Genomic DNA, 19,216 nt, shown 5'->3' with positions numbered 1-19,216 from the left:
GAGATATGGAAAACAGATCGGACTTGGGCATCCCTGACCCACATAATTATAGGAGACCCATCCATCTCATTCATTTTTCAACCTTTTTGTCATTTTCCAACATGCAAGTTAGATTAATTACCTCAACCAATAGGTGAAATCTGTTTGTATTTCACGTTCAAGATAACTCGAGAAGAAATAAAACATCTAACTTGCAGGATGCTTGTAATTTCAGTCAGAAGACATGATTAAATTTGGTGGAAATAAGGGCAAAGATCAGCAAAGTCTAACTCAAATTAGCAGGGTGATATGATGTGAAGAAAAATGTTCATAGTCAAAGGGATTGCCCACTCTGCCAAATATGGCAATGACCTGAATTTGGCTGCTTAAGCCAGGGATTTGCTCTCTCAAAGTGCTCCTCCAGGTGTGCAAAACATTTCTATTTTCTAGATATTTTTTTATAGCCACACAAAATGTAAAAATTAACACACACTAAACCAAAAATGAAGAGTTTATTCCTTAAACTGTAAATCATGAACAATTCCCCAAAGACATGATTGGACATCTATTGCCATGAATGAGTTCTCAATGCAGGAGAGTTTTTACCCAATTACCGTATTAATAGAAGAGACCAGGCACCAAGTCATAGTCACGTGACGGAACAATATCAACAACATAATTTTAAAAATGCTCCTCAGGTTTGGCTTTTTTAGATAATAATAATAAAAAAGAAACAAAGCCATAGCCCTTAACCGTAAGTGGACAGAAGGTGATCTCAGAACTCCTCCTCAGCGTTCTTAGTCTTGGCTATTTTGAGCTCTTTGAGACGTTGAATGCATTCGTCCACGCCACGTTCGCCGTGAACTTTGTTATCCCGAGTGCGTACGTTGATGGTGTTGCTCGTCTTCTCTTTCTCTCCCACAACTGTGAAAAATATTTGAAAAGATGTAAAAAAACAAAAGAATGATTCGTGAATGTTTTAGTCATTTACCTAAGATGAAGTTGTATTGTGCCAGCTGGGCGTTTCGGATCTTCTTGTTCAGAGTGCATCCAGGGTCCAGATCCACGTCACTCATAAAGCCAGCATGGTGGAAGTCTTGCTGAACCTGGGTAGATTTCAAACAGGGAAAAATAGTGCTCTGTAAGAAAGTTCTGACGTGATACTGTCATTTGTTTAGTCATCTTGCTGGTGGAATGTGAAAGCAATGAGTCTCCCGTCCACTTGGTGGCACTAGTACACCTCCAGGCCAATACAGCTTGACCATACGTTTACTGCACATTTCATCCTGATTATCTCACTAAATAAATTGGTGTGAATAAAAAACAAGTTTGTGTGTGTTTTTATTAATAATATAGAGAATTAGTTAAAGATAGAACAACAACGTTTCTGGAATATTCAATGGAAATTTGATTTTTTTAGGACAGATTATATTTGATAAAAGTATACGCACAAGGACGAGTGCCTGGTTAGTGGTTTGGTCCTCCCTGTGTGGAGTTTGCATGTTTCCCCCCCAGGCTTGCGTGGGTTTTCTCCTCCCACCTTCCAAAAACATGCAGGATAGCCAGTTTGACACTAAATTGCCCCTAGGTATAAGTGTGAATGGTTGACCGTCTGTCTTCTTGTTCCCTACGATTGGCTGGCAACCGACTGATTCGGGGTATTCCCTGCCTGGTGCGCATAGTTAGCTGGGATAGGCTCCAGCACCCCCACGACTCTTGTGAGGATAAGAATTTCTGAAAATGAATGAACGTATGCTGATCACAATTTTTATGGTGACCAAATATTTTTCAAAGATCTTACTGGTAAATCTCAATTTTTGCAAATCCTTTTTAAAATAAATAGCAGTGTGTATGTATAATATTCCAATTAATATTGTTTTATCAACAAAAAAAACATTGCCTGTGAAACTAGATTTGGATTTTGCATACTGCTCATGTAATAGTTGAACATTTAAAACCTTTCCGCCAAACTCCCAAATGAATCTTCCTTACAAAAAGAGAATTACAAGGTTTAAAAAAAAATTGTTATACTGTGGAGACAAGAACTACTTAAACGATCACATTTCCCAACCTTTTTCTTACCACTTATTGTTGAAACAGTTTGGATGTGAGCCAAATGTGAGCTTTGTCCAAATGGGTACTATCTGACGTATTTCACGTAAGGAGGCCATCTAACGCCCATAAAATTATCACCGAGTAACTATATGGATGTATGCTTTATACAAAATTTGCAAACACTTTTTACCACATTTGAGTAGTATAGCTGAAAACACCTAGAAGTGCCCCAATACGCTCATAATAATGATTAAAGTTTCACAACCAAATCCTAGCAGGCTAACAATGCTAACTTTATGATCAATCATAAGATCCACTGTACCTAATGGCCGTTTAAAGACACCACCCCTCCGTCCAATTCATGAAATCGACCCTGATCGATCAATGACTGTTTAATACTTACCTTCTGAGCATAATCCTCACAGGTTGGTCCCACAGGTACTACCATAACTTGGCGGGGTGATAGCCACAATGGCCTAAAGGATATTTCATAGGATGCAAACGATTATTAATTGTACTTTAATCTAGATATACATGAAAAAAATGGACAGTAAACAAACCATTTCCCTCCGTAGTTTTCGGTCAGGATGGCGATCATTCGCTCTACCGATCCCAGGATGGCTCTGTGGATAATCACTGGTCTTTTTTTGTCGTCGCCATCATGGCTGTAAATACGGAATAGCAGAATTACGGCAATTTGGTTAAAAAGGGAATGTTTTAATTCGATCAGTAGGTTTCATTGCCATTTACGCAGATAGAGGTTCAATCCCTTTCAACTGGCAACTTGTTTGCTGTCAGTACATCCTAGTCGAAATTGATTGCACGTCTGTCGCGTCAATGGTGACTCGTGTGTAAATTCTCACAGAAAGTTTCCAATTTATGGCAACTACTGAGCTGGCAAAGCACCTGACAAAGCTGAGATTGAAGCGGATGGGTAGTTGAAAGTCCAGCTGGATGGTGGCACACTGATGGTATCGGCCGATAGCGTCCTTAATCTGGATGTCAATCTGCACGCAAACCAGACGGCGGGTTAATAGAAGACATGCTTCCTCGCCTGGTGATTGGCAGATCTAGTTGTTAGCCAGCTCACCTTTGGTCCGTAGAAAGCACCATCGCCCGGGTTGAGAACCCATTTCTCCCCAAAGTCATTCAAACTGTTCTCTAGTTGCTGGCACATAGATAAAAATAGATGTTAGTTTCAGGATTTTTACAAAAAAATAGCAACTTGTTATGCAATGCAAATATACACCAAATATCAATTTGGCAAAGACAATCAGTTCAAAATAACAATTGTGGTAAATGTGTAATGTTTCCTATTCCTCACATTCTTATTGAAGCACCCAACCTTCCCCATCCTTAATAGAAAATCTCTGCATTGAGGCAAATCCTCCAGAGAAAAGACCACATTTTTAGCTGACAGCAAATGTGCCGAACGTCGCCCGCCATTTTTTTCCCTTTAAATATAGATGTCCTTTGTCTTCGGAGAAAGCGCAATCCATTTACTTCAATTTATATCTTGATAGCGCCGCAGCGCGGCCATCTTTGTTCTCCTGAGACCTTGTGCGAGCGCTTGACATTTTCTGCTAAACAAGAAAAACAAGGAGGCGCTCTGATTACTTTTTCTGCCTGCTCCCAGACGGCTGGCTCTCCGAGGAATTTCTCCGGTCTTGTTGAGAGGTTGAGCTTGAAAGTGAAGCCGAACACTTCGTACACGGTACGCAGAAAGTCCAGGCAACCCTTAATCTCATCCTCGATCTGATCCATGGTGCAGAAAATGTGAGCGTCGTCTTGCTGGAAGCGGCGCACGCGGGTGAGGCCGGTGAGGGCTCCGGACAGCTCGTTGCGGTGCAGGACGCCAAAGTCCGCCATGCGGAGGGGCAGCTCTCTCCAAGAGCGTGGCCGGTGATCAAACATCAGACTGGAATTAGATCAGAGAATTAAAAAACTCTGAACTAACTCAGGGATTCCCCAAGACAACTTCCAAAAATCTGGTGATAGAGAAGCCCAAATTCAAATCATCCCCATATCTGTAAGTATGAAATAAGTTATCTTGAAATTCCTTTGCTGACCTCTGTTACCCCTTTCACCTCTTTAACCCCCAAATTTCATCACCTCTTCTGTTTATGTAATAAATATAATGGTGGCTTTTTGTGGCCCGCCGGGCTTATAAAGGAATAGGGGAAACCCTGCAACGGAAGAAAAGGCGTTACCAGTGGCCAGGGCAGTTCATAGGTTTTAGAGCGAAGGTCTCCTTCTCAACCTCGAAGGAGAACATGTTGTCACTGTAGTGCTGCCAATGACCAGACGTCTGCCACAGCTTGCTGTTATAGATGTTGGGAGTCACCACCTCTTGGAAGCCCCTCTTTCTGTATTCGCTCTGATGCAGGAAAACAAGCAAAGTCACAGGCATCAAACTACAAGCCCTTCGCAGTTTGTGTGGCTCGCGTGAGTATATCGTGTGCATTAGTTTCATGAATTTTGCTCAGATTAAATCTAAATCATATTTTCTATTTTAGAGAACTAAAAGATTTCAACATTTTACGCTGTCGCCTCTATTTTCAGAATGTAAAATAAATAATGAAAAAAATATTGACACCCTTTTAATTTTTTACAATGAAAATGCTATTTTTTTTTAAATAAAATAGACTGAACTCAAAAGGACTTTTTAAAAAGATCTTCTTAATAAAATAAAATACTGCAGTTATTGCTGCACTATTGTCATGGAAAAAAAATGGTATCCAAATTTAAGGATTGTTTTTTTGTTGGGGGGGTCATTCTGGATTAACTGTTTTCCATTTCTTAGTTTTATCAAATAAAATAAAAACACTGTTACTAGTACTACTAATACATTTTCTCTCAATTTAACAAAAGGAAAAGAAAAATTAAACATTAAAGAATAAATACATGGAGAATAGTAATGCACTCACTTTTAAATTCAAAGTCCAAAAGGACATAAAAGGGCAATTAAAATGAAAATTTACAAGCAATTATTTTTTTTTCTTTTATCTTATGCTATTATTCAGAGTAATTGCCTAAAGCTTAAATGAAATAAACTTTTTTAACAAACTTTGGATCTCACTCCAAATCACTACTAAATCCATTGAAGTCCTAATAGTTAGTTAGGATGTCATTAATATGATCATGTGACCAGAAAACGGTCTTGATCGCATCACTTTCAGAGGATGGGAACAGAGTGCAAAAGATCGAGTTTTTAAAAATGTATTCACTTTAAATATTAACTCATTTCTGACGATAGACGTCCAATCAATTTTGACTGAGAGAGGCTGACAGCAAATGATCCTTCTCAACAGCAGAAGCACAGGATTACCCAATGCCAGCTTTCAGAGTTGAAATAGATGTTTTACGTATAATTTTCAATGGTATTGAATAGGTGAAGAGTTACCAGGCATAGCATACATCACATGACCAGCCAAACTATTAAAAAAATGAGATAAAAGGACGGAATATACCGTTGGTATTTTCATTGGCTAATTTGAACTTCAAAGTACAAGGCCCTCAAAAGTTCAATTCCCCATTCGAGCAGCCTCTGCTAATTGAAGCCTTGGTGTCTCACTCTGGTCAATAATGACTCGGACTTACTCTGATGAACTCAATCAGGGTGTTGTAGATGAAGGCGCCTTTGGGCAGAAAGAAGCAGCTCCCCGGACTCAGGTCGTGGAAGAAGAACAGGTCCTGCTCCTGAAGACATATTTGCATTTAGGTCAACCCGGTTTTAATTTGAACGTCACGTCACGTGCTTGAAGGAGGATTTGTCTGACAACTCGCTCTTTCTAAGCTCATTTTTTCACGACTAAGCTCAACTCTGCCCTAGAAAAGCGGTAAATGGGACCCGATTGGCAGAGCCGGCTCAATTTATCATCACTCAAAGTTGAAAAACATTCAAGAGTCAAAAAAAAAGAAATTGTGATTCCTGGTCTAGTTTGGAGCTCAAGGCTTCCTAAGGTTCGTACCCGGCCTAGTTTGCGATGATCTCTATTCTTGGCTTCTTCTTGAAACTTCTCCCATTCTTTCAGCATTTTGGGGTCGGGGAAAGAGATACCGTAAATTCTCTGGAGGGTCTCCATGTCAGCTTTTCCCTCCCAGTATGTGGAGGAATTCTTTGTACAAGGGAAAAAAAAAAGAGCCATTTTTTACCTTTCACAATAAGACAACATAATTCTCTCCTCTATAAATACTTTGTGATTTATGTACTATATTAGGACTCAGGCTTTATTAACAGGTGTGTGGTAATGTATTTACAGTTATTCAGATAACTTTTGCCTAAAGAACAACTTTACTTGTTTTCCAAACGCTCTCTCATTCCAAACTACGACAAAAAACATGCAAGTCTTCATCTTGAGTTTAATTTTTGAACAAATCTGGACGGGAGGTGGGGAGGAGGGTCTCGTGAGCCCTAATCGCGGCTGTGAGTATGAAAGAAACATAAATCACATCTATAAGCATAAGTATAAATCGCATTCTCTGCCGTATTATGAAAAAAAAAATGTGACTTAGTGTGACCATAAACTACGGAAATGAATTATGACGTCAAAAACAAACAAAATAAAGCAGCCCGTTAATGAACGACTCACCTTGTGGATCTTAAGTGCCTTGATTTTCCCTGTGTGTCTCACATGAGGTCCTCGGCACAGATCAATTAAAGGGCCACACCTAAACATTCGAGATACATACAATATTTTTGACTATTTTAAACAAAAAAGAAAGAGAACAAAGATATGGCGTCCATTTTGACAGGGAGGGTCAAATGAAAATCATTGGTTGGAATTTTTAAGCACAATCAATGGCTGGCGATGGGTTTAACAGTCACTCACCTGTAAACTGTTGTGGTGGGAGTTGTGACTTTCTCATTCAATATGCGACATTTAAACTTGTTATACTGCCAAGAAAAAAAAGTATAGTATACAGTAAGTAATTAAATCAACAAATGTCGTTTTGTCTTCTTACTTTGAACATCTCCAGCAGAGTTTCCTTTTTAATCTCCAGCCTCTCGAAAGGCTGTTTCTCCTTGATAATTTTCTTGCACAAGCCTTCCAGACACGGAAAGTCATTGCTCGACACTCCACTGCACACATTAAAAATGGTAAAATCATATCTCGCGTTGAAATCCCAACTTCCTAAATGTAGTATGCTTACATTTAAAAATCATCTTAAGTATCGCCACCATTGTGATTAGAGAGGAAACGTTTGAGAAACCCGGATAGTTCGTCAAGAGTTATTCGCTGGAAGGATTCTCCAATGTCAAAATCTCCTTGGTAAGAATCAGTCAGTAAAGAAGGCCATTAGCATAACATGGCTTCGTTAAGAGGGTTATGGAATTAATTAGGCTGCACTCTCCTTGCTGCTCAGGGAAATGTATGCGGAAAAGGTCAAGATGAAAGGTCGTTCGCATAGAGGTTCATCTTCAGTCAGCACAATTAACCCATTTGCTGCTATGGACAGCGATAGACGCTCAATTCATTTTGACTTGTAGAGGTGGGCGGCAAATTATTGCTGATATCCCTCCCAGTTCAAATGGATTGGACCTTTATCGCTGTCAATGGCACCGACATGTGAGGGCCACTCACTCGTTGCTTTCGAGGAACATGTCGTAGTAGAATCCGCTCTCGATGGGAGGGCCGTAGCAAAGACAACCCCCGTACACTCGCTCCATAGCTTCACCCAGAATGTGAGCACTGGAGTGCCAGTAAACCTTAAAGGATTAAAAAAAAAACAATTGAATTAAATGAAACATTATTCAATGAAATTTAAAAAATCAAGTCAGTTGGTAATATTTAATGTTTTTTTAAATGTGTATCTTTAAATGAGTGGGATCAGTTGATGTGAATTAGTTGTATGGCTTTTCAAGTTCAAATGAACTACGACCACCTGACAAGCTTCTTTAATGAATCATCATATAAGCACACCAAAAGAGCTCACGTGCGAACTCAGCCACTAGAGGCAAATTAGCTCAGCAATTAATTAATCATTCCAGAGACAAAAAACTGAAATCATACTTTGAAGATTGAGGCATATACATCGCCAGAAAATACAGTAGCTACAAAATTTAATTCAAATCTGTCCACAAATGAGGGACGAGTAGCGATATTAGGTTGTCCTCTCCAAGAATAAGAACAATAACCAAGCGAGTGAGACCTTGAGCCCTCCCCCAGCCATATCAAAATTAAATATTAAAATTATAAATGAACTAAAAGGCATTTTTTTCCAGAAAACACAAAAAACGTGTTGTATTTTTGATATTTACTAAGAATTATAACAGTTTCGTGCAAAATTACTGAGGCAATTAATTGAAATTGACGTATATGCAATGCTAATAAGCTAAAGCAGACACTATGCCTTAAGTTTGTGTAAAGAATTTTACATTAAAAAGTTTTGTGAGAAAAGCAACATGATTGGCTCGTGCATACTTACGCTCTGAGCCTCGTCGTCGTCAAACTTGAGCAACTCGAGGCTGCAGTCGTCCTCCAAAGGGCGATCCAAATCCCACACGTCTTTGTTCACCTTGGCGATCACTGTGTTGTCGGCCAGGCCTTGACTGGATGACAGAGTAATAATAATAGGACAGATTCATCAAATTCACTCGCTCGCAGGCGTTGTATTGGACTGACAAGTCTACTTTAAAAGGGACAGAGCTCTGTGACATTGTGCAAAATATAGAACAGAGAAGCACGACAATAAGGACATCTAACGACAATGAGACGATGCAAGGAATAGAGTCATTCCTACACATTTCTATTCAAAGTTAAGGTGAGGAATAAAGAAACTTTCTGTGGAAGTTTTTTCAGGATAATTGTGCCTCTTTTATTATATGTATGCTAAATGGTTAGTTCTTGATCTAAAAGATTAGATTCCTTTTTAAGCACACTGAGATTTTATCTGGCATACATTTGCATATTTTAGCGTTAATTCAAGGCCTTTTTAATTATTCCTATTACTTTAAGAGCTCTCAAATGTTCATGCAGCACTTTTCCACACTGCCAATTTAAAATAACGTGCAATTCTTGATTCAACTGATTTATTTTCTTTGAGCCAGTTCATTCATTCAAACGATTCTTAACATAATGACATTTCCTTTCCCCCCAATAAATAATAAAACATTAACATATAAGGATCAGGAGGTATTTATTTAATACATTTAAGGCCTTTGTTGGAACAAGCACAGGGCATTCTTCCCCCATGTATTTGGAGATGAATAACACACCAAAGCAAACCAACCTAATTCCGCATGCAACTTGGTAGGGCGTAGTCTTCCAAGACTCTGCATCCACCACCTTCCCGTCAGGTAAGGTGACTTTGATGGCTCGAGACTGTTTGGCAGCTCTTTCTGCCATGAGGGCATCGTGCTCCGCTTTGAGTTTTGAGTACAATGTCAAGCGCTCATTGATGTACTCGGGTGCTGGTGACAGCTACAGGAGAAAAAGACTGTGTAGACTAGACCACGGGTATACACATACAAGAGATGAAAAAGGCTTCAGTTACCCACCTCAGCTCTTCCTCCAGCATCGCCAGCATTATTTTTCACCTTTTTTTTCCCTCCATCTTTATCATTCACTGCTCCTCTCTGACAAAATAACACACAATGTAGAGTATCGATTTAATAGAATAAATATTTAATATTTGCCAGGGAAACAACTACTACATTGTCTTTTGGGATAATTTATTCGATAAGAATTCAAAATTTGAATTTTCATTTCAAACACAGCTATTGTTTGGTCAATGCACGGTTAACTAAATCAAGTTAGATAAAGTATGTTATCTCCCTTTAATCATTTTGGACAAATGTTTACATTGTTTAAATTTTGCCAGACCAAAAGCAAATCATGTTGTGTTTAAGACATTACTTTTATTATATTTGGACGAGTTTGAAGACTAGAAGTGGGAACCTTTGAGTTTGATTTATTTAAGGGACAATACATATTTGTGAAAATATACATCTAATATGTAAGATTATAGCCAAAGGCTAATTTCCATCTTTAGTCCCCTGTGCAGGCTGATGTTAAAAACATTAAAAACACAAGAAAAAAGGGTACCTCCCGACAAAATTTGTGCTACAAGTTTCACGATGATGGCCAGGGAATGAACTTACGATATTTTACGCGACAACAATCAAAGAGGAAAAATATTTGTGAATGGAAAAATAAGCAATGACAATCTGTTGACAAAATGTTGTCTTCCTCACACTGAGATTATTTCGGTAAATAAATACAGCAATGCTGTATTATTGCAACATTGTTTTAAAAAAGTACAGCAGTACCTCTGGCTTAATGCGATGGGGGGGACTTTTTGCACGGCAACGCACTCGTAATATGACATATATGACATATATGACATATATGACATATATGACATATATGACATATATGACATATATGAGATATATGAGATATATGAGATATATATACACATACACATACACATACACATACACATACACATACACATACACATACACATACACATACACATACACATACACATACACATACACATACACATACACATACACATACACATACACATACACATACACATACACATACACATACACATACACATACACATACACATACACATACACATACACATACACATACACATACACATACACATACACATACACATACACATACACATACACATACACATACACATACACATACACATACACATACACATACACATACACATACACATACACATACACATACACATACACATACACATACACATACACATACACATACACATACACATACACATACACATACACATACACATACACATACACATACACATACACATACACATACACATACACATACACATACACATACACATACACATACACATACACATACACATACACATACACATACACATACACATACACATACACATACACATACACATACACATACACATACACATACACATACACATACACATACACATACACATACACATACACATACACATACACATACACATACACATACACATACACATACACATACACATACACATACACATACACATACACATACACATACACATACACATACACATACACATACACATACACATACACATACACATACACATACACATACACATACACATACACATACACATACACATACACATCCACATCCACATACACATCCACATCCACATCCACATCCACATCCACATCCACATCCACATCCACATCCACATCCACATCCACATCCACATCCACATCCACATCCACATCCACATCCACATCCACATCCACATCCACATCCACATCCACATCCACATCCACATCCACATCCACATCCACATCCACATCCACATCCACATCCACATCCACATCCACATCCACATCCACATCCACATCCACATCCACATCCACATCCACATCCACATCCACATCCACATCCACATCCACATCCACATCCACATCCACATCCACATCCACATCCACATCCACATCCACATCCACATCCACATCCACATCCACATCCACATCCACATCCACATCCACATCCACATCCACATCCACATCCACATCCACATCCACATCCACATCCACATCCACATCCACATCCACATCCACATCCACATCCACATCCACACATACACATACACACATACACACATACACACATACACACATACACACATACACACATACACACATACACACATACACACATACACACATACACACATACACACATATACACATATACACATATACACATACATATATACATATATACATATATACATATATACATATATACATATATACATATATACATATATACATATATATATATATATATATATATATATATATATATTTAAATGAACTTGGATTATGATGCAGACACTCAAAAATAAATTTAATCTAACCTTACACTAAACTTAATTCTAATGTTGTTTGAAATTTTGATACCTTTCTTCTTGTTGGTTCTATTTGCCCCGCCTCCACCCTGACTTTCAGATGCAACCTATCGAGGGTTGTTTGTTTTTGTCTTCAAAATATTCCGAAAAAGATGCACACAAATGTCCCCACAATAGGATAACGCACGACCACTTGCCAACTTGCCCGGGAAGTAGTATTACTCTCGTATTAGCGAACAAGCTCCGCCATTCGCACAAACGGGGAAAAAAACACTGAAAAAATGCAACGCTCCGCCCAGTGCTCGTAGAGACATTACACGAGGGAGTTGCGATCAGAAAGACAGTGCCCTTGATGTTCTTATGAGCAGCCTCTCGCGTCCGCTGTATGCCCGTATATCAAAATTTATATCGTATCTCATGATTAATATTTGCTCGAAATTTTACTAGTATCTCAAATTGCTCGTATGTCGGGGCACTCGTATGTCGAGGTATTACTGTATCTTTCTATGTCCACGTTTGTCTGCCATTGACAGCGCTAGAGATCCAATTCATTTTGACTAGGAGAGGCAAACGAACAAAAGTCCAGAGAATGAGCAAACATAGACACTAGTGGAAAATTTCGTCTGGTGGAAATTTTGGTACCAATCTCTCCCAGCATGAGAAGACGAGGTGAGTATTGCCATCGGTCTTGTTTCATGCAAACAGAGAAGCATCCAGAGCGTTCATGTTTGGGGTTGCTTTTCGAACAAGGGAGTGGGCTCTCTCACAATCTTGCCTAAAAACACAGCGATGAACAAAGAATGGTACAAGACAAGGGTGTCAGACTCTGGTTGGTTCGCGTGCCATGTTAACATCAACTCCATTTCATGTGGGCCTGACCATTTTAGATATAATATTTAGATTTTTTTTAATAAATGGATTAAAAGAACTGGATTAAAAGCCCTGAATGTTCAGTTTTTTATAGATCTAAAACAATGTTTATTTTAGCTTTTTTAATATATTTTTTTAGATTTGACAAAATGATTTTTGAACTAAAAACACAGAAAAATTGAATAAAAAATTACAATTTTTGACTTAAAAGGGGGGAAATCAGGAAATTTAATATACATCTATACTCTTCATTTTAATTTGATCCTAAAACAGAAAGTCAGCACTCATGATTTACTTTACCGGGCCACACAAAATGATGCGGCGGGCCAGATTTGGCCCCCGGGCCGCCACTTTGACACCTGTGGTACAAGAGGAGGACGCACCGAGAGAAACTTCTCCCAATCATCAAGGGGCAATTTGGTGATGAAAAATGCCTTCCCTAGCATGATGGAGCACCTTGCAATAAAGCAAAGGTCTTAACAAAATGTCTTAAAGAACAAAACATTAAGATTTTAGGCCCTTGGCCAGGAAACTCTCCAGATCTGAATACCATTGGGAACTTGTGGTCAATCCTAAAGAGGCGGGCGGACAATCAGAAACCCACAAATTCTAACAAACGCCAAGCATTGATTATGCAAGAATCGACGGCCATCAGTCAGGATTTGGTTCAGAATTTGATCAACAGCATGCCAGGGAGAATTGCAGAGGTCTTGAAAAAGAAGGTCCGACACTCCAAATATTGACCGATTGCATGCAATTCTCAATAAAATGTGAAATTCTTCTAATTGTATGTCATCATAACCCACATCTGGCAAACACCTAAAAACCCTGAAAGAACAGACTGTGAAAATTAATCTGATTATTTCCTATGTTGACTGTAGGAGTAATGAACCCTTTGCCAAAACCCTTCTAGAATTCAGGATTTACTTTCATGTAATTGTTCATCCTCATTGTGTAAAGTTAAAGAATAGACAAACTGATGGAAAGTTTAAAGGCGAAAGTTAGTGTAGTAACTACAACATGCGGTCCATCCTTTAGATCACAAAATTAACATCGCGCAGTATTCATTAAAAACATTAAATAAACAACAATACACTTTGAGAAAGAGAAGATGTGGGGTAACAATAATTTACGAAAGCATTACGAGTTGCAATGAATGTGAGTGGTGGCTAAGCTAACCGGCTACATTGAATCGAACAAGACGGACAGAAATGAAGACCAAACGTTACCTTTTCACCTTCGCCCATGTTAAGGTCACTCATTTTCTTCACGACTGTCTGATCGGCCATAATCAGAGGCAAACAGCCCCACTTTAAAGGACTTATTGACGGGTAAGCGTGTTCTGTCAGTCAGTACGACCGGTAGTGACTAATGATGACGTCACAAGAAAATCTGACGCAACATTGTTCAATCGAACTAATGCAACGTTGCTCTCACATTATTAACACTTTTTTTTATTAGAAATTTAAGTATTATTATTATACCGGTTGGATTTTAGTTTTTTTCATTCTATTTTTTTTTAGATTTTCAGGGACAGTGGTTCCTACAGTGGACAGCTATTCTTAATACATTTAACCCTTAACAAAGCATTTTTATCTTGACAATTAAGACCTTTAATCTGTTAAATTTGCAGTCATTGAAATTTTAAAATATGACTGACTTGAGATCAGTCTTAGGTGGAGTCTGCCTCTCACCCAGAGCAAGCGGTGTTTAAAATAACAATCATTATTGGATTATAAATGTGTTTATAAATGTAAAAAAATGTTACTGAAAACTAAATTAATGAAAATAAAAAGGTTTAGAGTAACTATGTAAATTTGTTGTTTTTTCCCAATATTTAAGTCATTGCATGCCATTAATTGGGATAGATGTCTAATTCATTTAAACCGGGAAGAAAGACAATACTCTTATTGCTTTTATTGAGAGCCCTACACATCCAAACTATTCTGACATAAATGGGCGAATTAATGAATGTTTATTTACCCCAATACTTGAATGCAAAACATTTTATGAATAAAAAACTACGCATATTACTTATCAAACTTTTCAAGAACACAAATTTTGTCAGCGCGCTATTTTCTTGTACACAGATTAAACTGGAGCACGCATCAGCTACTTAAAAGTCCATTTTAAAAAGCGCATTGGCCTTAGTAATTAATATAATTCAACCACAAAACTATGGGGTGTCTCGTTAAAAATCCACAGTGAAATTAAGTTAAGGGACCACCTAAAATTGTTGCTAAAGTTACCCATGAGTTGTGGGGCTGTCAAAGAGCCACTGATAAAACAAAGATGTGCATGTTTTCCGTTAAGATGATTGATATTTTTTGTTAAAATTTTACATCTATTGCCAGATTAGTTTCTTTTACTGTTTTGTGTTGAAATCAAATGTAATTAATTGCAGTTTATTTATGTTATATTAAATCAAATTTAAAAAAAAGTTTTCTCCATTATTAGCGCTCAAAGACATTTCCCATTTGCGTACGCAAATAACATTTTCGACTTTAAGGTTAGTCATACTAGGCATTTTCATCCATCCATTCATTCTCAACACTGCTTATTTGGGTGATGGTCACCGGGCTCTGTAGCCTGTCCCAGCTGGTAGTCGGCCGTTTGGTTGCCGGACTTTTGGTCGCCGGACGTTTGGTCGCCCGGAATGTTATTGATAATTACCATTTAAAATTGTTGCTCACATTCCCTAAATACAAACTGTGAATTATTATTTTGTCATACTTAATGCCCTATTAATTATTAGGCTAAAGAAAAGCTCCAAATTTCCCGTACTTTTATTGTGTTTTGTTGGAGAACTTGTTAAGACCCTGACTGACGTCCCTTCCTAAGGGGACAACTCATGTACATACAAACTCTTATACACTCACACGTCCGCTCAGTGAAACTGCTCAGGGCCATTGTTGGCTTTTATTGATGCGTAGACCTTGTTGTTTTACCTTGTTTTGTCGCCAGACGTTTGGTCGCCGGTTGTTTGAGTCCAGGCGACCAAACGTCCGGCGACCAAACGTCCGGTCACGGTCCAGCTGACCTGGCAAAAGGTGGACACCACCATAATCTGGTCACTAGTAAATCACAGGGCATCCATAGATCCAGACAACCATTCATACTCGCAATCAAAACCCCAGCGAGCAGGAATCGATCCCACATTTGTCTGCACCGAAGTCAGACGAGTGAAACACTATGAGGTGTTTTCTGTTTCTGTAAATGTTACCTCAGGTGCTCGTAAAATTGTGTGTTCTGTTTGAGATTTAAGAGGTTTTTTCTATTGTTTTTTTATGAGAAAGTCAAACACAAAGGAATAATTTATAAATATTGAAAGACGGCAGCTTGAGCGGTTAGCACGTCAGCCTCAAAGCTCTGGGGTCCTGAGTTCAAATCCAGGTCAGTCCACCAGTGTGGAGTTTGCATGTTATCCCCGGGCCTGCGTGGGTTTTCTCTGGGTACTCCAGTTTCCTCCCGCATTCCAAAGACATGCATAGTGAGAGTGAATGGTTGTCCGTCTCCTCGTGCCCTGCAATTGAATGGCCACCGATTCAGGGTGTCCCCCACCTCTGGCCCGAAGTCAGCTGGGATAGGCTAGCACCCCCTGCGACCCTAGTGAGGATAAAGAAGTTCAGAAAATGAATGAATGAAGGAATTAAAAGTTGTTCCTGAGTTCTAGAAACTAGACCATCCACAGAGTTGTTTTTTAATGGTTTTCAATGAACTCAACCACTGCATTGGCATTCAAGGAGTTAATTGCTGAACCCGCTGACAATAGTCAATTTGTCACTTATATTTGTAAGCCATTGAGCGCATGGAATTAGAATTGGAATGACGGCTAGTGAACAAAGAGCTGATGATTGCAATCACCATGCTGAAATCTTTGCTTTCCGGTGTTAGATCAGCTAACATTTGGTTTCTCTAGTATTTTTCTTCCTTTCCTCCACATAATGCGCACATTGTAATTAATGTTGTAGAACAGTTTTTAAACTCCTGACACTCTCTGTGGGAATTAAAGGAGAAGATGAAGCGAACTGTGAGCTTCCATGCTGTTTTTCAAGGGTGGTGGGTGGCGGGCTTGTTATGGGGGAAAGAAGAAAGCTTTGAATAATTCACTTTCAAATGCCGGGGAGAAGGAAAAAAATCACTCAAGTACAGACCATTTTGGTTTTCATTTGAAATTAGGGTTTAAACTTACTTTCAAAGGCTCGGTCAGCTCTCTGTGGTTCTTATACAAATACGTATACATTTCCTGAGAGTACTCAGGATGGAGCAACTAATCACCAACATGCTGGTTACCTTATACCGGTCAGCCATTGAGAGCATGCTGGCCTATGCTGTGTCCGTGTGCGGTTGATTGGTCGCCGGTCTTTTGGTCGCCGGTCTTTTGGTCGCGGTCTTTTGGTCGCGGTCTTTTGGTCGCGGTCTTTTGGTCGCGGTCTTTTGGTCGCCGGTCTTTTGGTCGCGGTCTTTTGGTCGCCGGTCTTTTGGTAGCCCGGACCGCGACAACGGGCGACCAAAAGACCGGCGACCAAAAGACCGACGACCAAAAGACTGGCGACAAAACAAGGTAAAACAACACGGTCTACGCATCAATAAAAGCCAACAATGGCCATGAGCAGTTTCACTGAGCCGACGTGTGAGTGTATAAGAGTTTGTATGTACATGCGTTGTCCCTTTAAGAAGCTACGTTAGTAAGGGTCTTAACAAGTTCTCCAACAAAAAACAATAAAAGTCCGGGAAATTTGGAGCTTTTCTAAAAATTACTAGGGCATTAAGTATGACTAAATAGTAATTTGCAGTTTGTATTTAGGGAATTTGAGCAACGATTTAAATGGTAATTATCAATAACCTTCCGGGCGACCAAAAGACCGGCGACCAAAATATCGGCAACCAAAAGACCGGCAACCAATCGACCGTGTACCCGCTGTGTCAGTGTGGCACTGAAGTTGCACAGAAGCAGACAGAAAAAGACTGCGGAGGGTGATCAACATCTCAAAAAAATCATCAAGTGCCCCCTACCTCCTCTGTCCATCATGTACACATCCCAGCTTCCACCTCTTCAATTTGCTGTCCTCTGGCAGGCCCTGCAGGACCATAACAGCCAAAACAAACAGACTTAAGGACAGTTTCTTCCAAACACCTGTCACCATACTCAACTCGAGTTCTGTTCCTAGGAGGATTTAATCGAGACTGACTTATCTTGTACTTGCGCTTAAACTCCATAGGCTGCTAACAAGTTAGTCACTTTTTGTACCTAATTTATGTGACCACTTATTCATGTTGACTACTTATCTACATTGACTACTTATTTACGTTGTTAACTACTTATTTACGTTGTTAACTACTTATTTACTTTGTTGCCTACTTATTATGTTGACTATTTATTTACGTTGTTGACCACTTATTAGTATCTTGACTATTTATTAGTCTATTTCTAGTATCTAGACTACTTATTTATTTATTACTTATTTATTGATGTTTTTTATTATTTATTGATTATTTATTTTTATTTATTGATTATTTATTATCATTTATTGATCATCTATTTGTGCACTTCATGGTCAAGTTTTAAATATCATTATACTTGTATAATGGCAATAAAAGCATTCAATTCAATTCAATGCTATGTGGGAAAGAGGTCTTCAGATTGAAATACATTGTCTTTGCATTGAGCTGCTTTCAATTACAACACTTTCTGTTTTCTTTTATAGAATATGGTCCATTCATTTTATTACATTTGATATTATTATTATTATAATTAATATTATTATTATATACCAATGAACTTATTGCTTTGACAGCACTAGACATCCAATCCATTTTGAATGAGAGGGGAAAATAAACAAATGTTCATTTGCCCCTCCCAGTAAAAATGAATTTAAAAATGCTATTATTCGTGTTCTGACTATTAGCTAAAACCTTTTTTGGTTTCAAAGTTAAAATACTCAAAACATTGCGTAAACATCATTACCCTAATTTTTGGACTCTAAGGCTCATTTGAAAATAAGTTACACCCACCCAAGCTTACAAGAAAAGTGTATTTTTTCATCACAGAAGAAGCCGCAGGATTCAAACAGGTTTGTAAAAATGCAGCTGCTTATTGTCTGGCAATGACAGTGACTTGAATGCGAAGAAATAAAGAGTCTGTGCAACTTTAAATTTCTCCTGGCTTTTCCACAACACCAAAGAGCAGCATGACCCAAAAAGAGGTTGATGATGACATGACGAAGAGTAAAGATGATGGTTATTATTTATAGGCCGGTCAAACACTGCCATAGTGAAATTATTTAGGGATGCCCTGCTATTGCGAGGATGCCACTTTGCATGTCTGAAAGTGATCTTTAATAATTTGCAGATACTTTTGAATTTTTCATGTCACTAATCCTGTAGGTGTCAGTATAGAAGT

The 19,216-nt window shown here is 38.6% G+C and overlaps 1 protein-coding gene across 1 annotated transcript; it reads right to left on the bottom strand.

The window, feature by feature from the left end:
- Nucleotides 1–472: 472 nt before the first annotated feature.
- tars1 (threonyl-tRNA synthetase 1) lies at nt 473–14,204 on the bottom strand. The gene is made up of 18 exons (XM_077601357.1): nt 14,043–14,204; nt 9,536–9,613; nt 9,268–9,458; nt 8,464–8,587; nt 7,620–7,744; nt 7,000–7,117; nt 6,867–6,931; nt 6,627–6,705; nt 6,006–6,152; nt 5,635–5,733; nt 4,245–4,411; nt 3,652–3,952; nt 3,125–3,202; nt 2,941–3,041; nt 2,595–2,699; nt 2,438–2,510; nt 971–1,085; nt 473–903 (listed from the first exon to the last, which is right to left on the bottom strand). The coding sequence occupies exons 1-18, from the start codon at nt 14,100–14,102 to the stop codon at nt 755–757; spliced, it is 2,175 nt and encodes a 724-aa protein (XP_077457483.1). The 5' UTR covers nt 14,103–14,204; the 3' UTR covers nt 473–754.
- Between the last annotated feature and the right edge of the window lie 5,012 nt (nt 14,205–19,216).

Source organism: Stigmatopora argus, chromosome 5 (assembly GCF_051989625.1).
Source record: "Stigmatopora argus isolate UIUO_Sarg chromosome 5, RoL_Sarg_1.0, whole genome shotgun sequence".
Taxonomy (NCBI): Eukaryota; Metazoa; Chordata; class Actinopteri; order Syngnathiformes; family Syngnathidae; genus Stigmatopora; species Stigmatopora argus.
Note: the sequence above shows the minus strand (reverse complement) of the source record. Positions and strands in the feature narration are given on the sequence as shown.

Excerpts from the sequence above, each read along its gene's own strand:
- tars1 (XM_077601357.1), bottom strand. The coding sequence starts at position 14,102 with ATGGCCGATCAGACAGTCGTGAAGAAAATGAGTGACCTTAACATGGGC. Across the intron at positions 2,511-2,594 it reads GAAAACTACGGAGGGAAATG|GCCATTGTGGCTATCACCCC; the intron begins GTTTGTTTACTG and ends AATATCCTTTAG. Across the intron at positions 1,086-2,437 it reads GTGAGGATTATGCTCAGAAG|GTTCAGCAAGACTTCCACCA; the intron begins GTAAGTATTAAA and ends AAATCTACCCAG.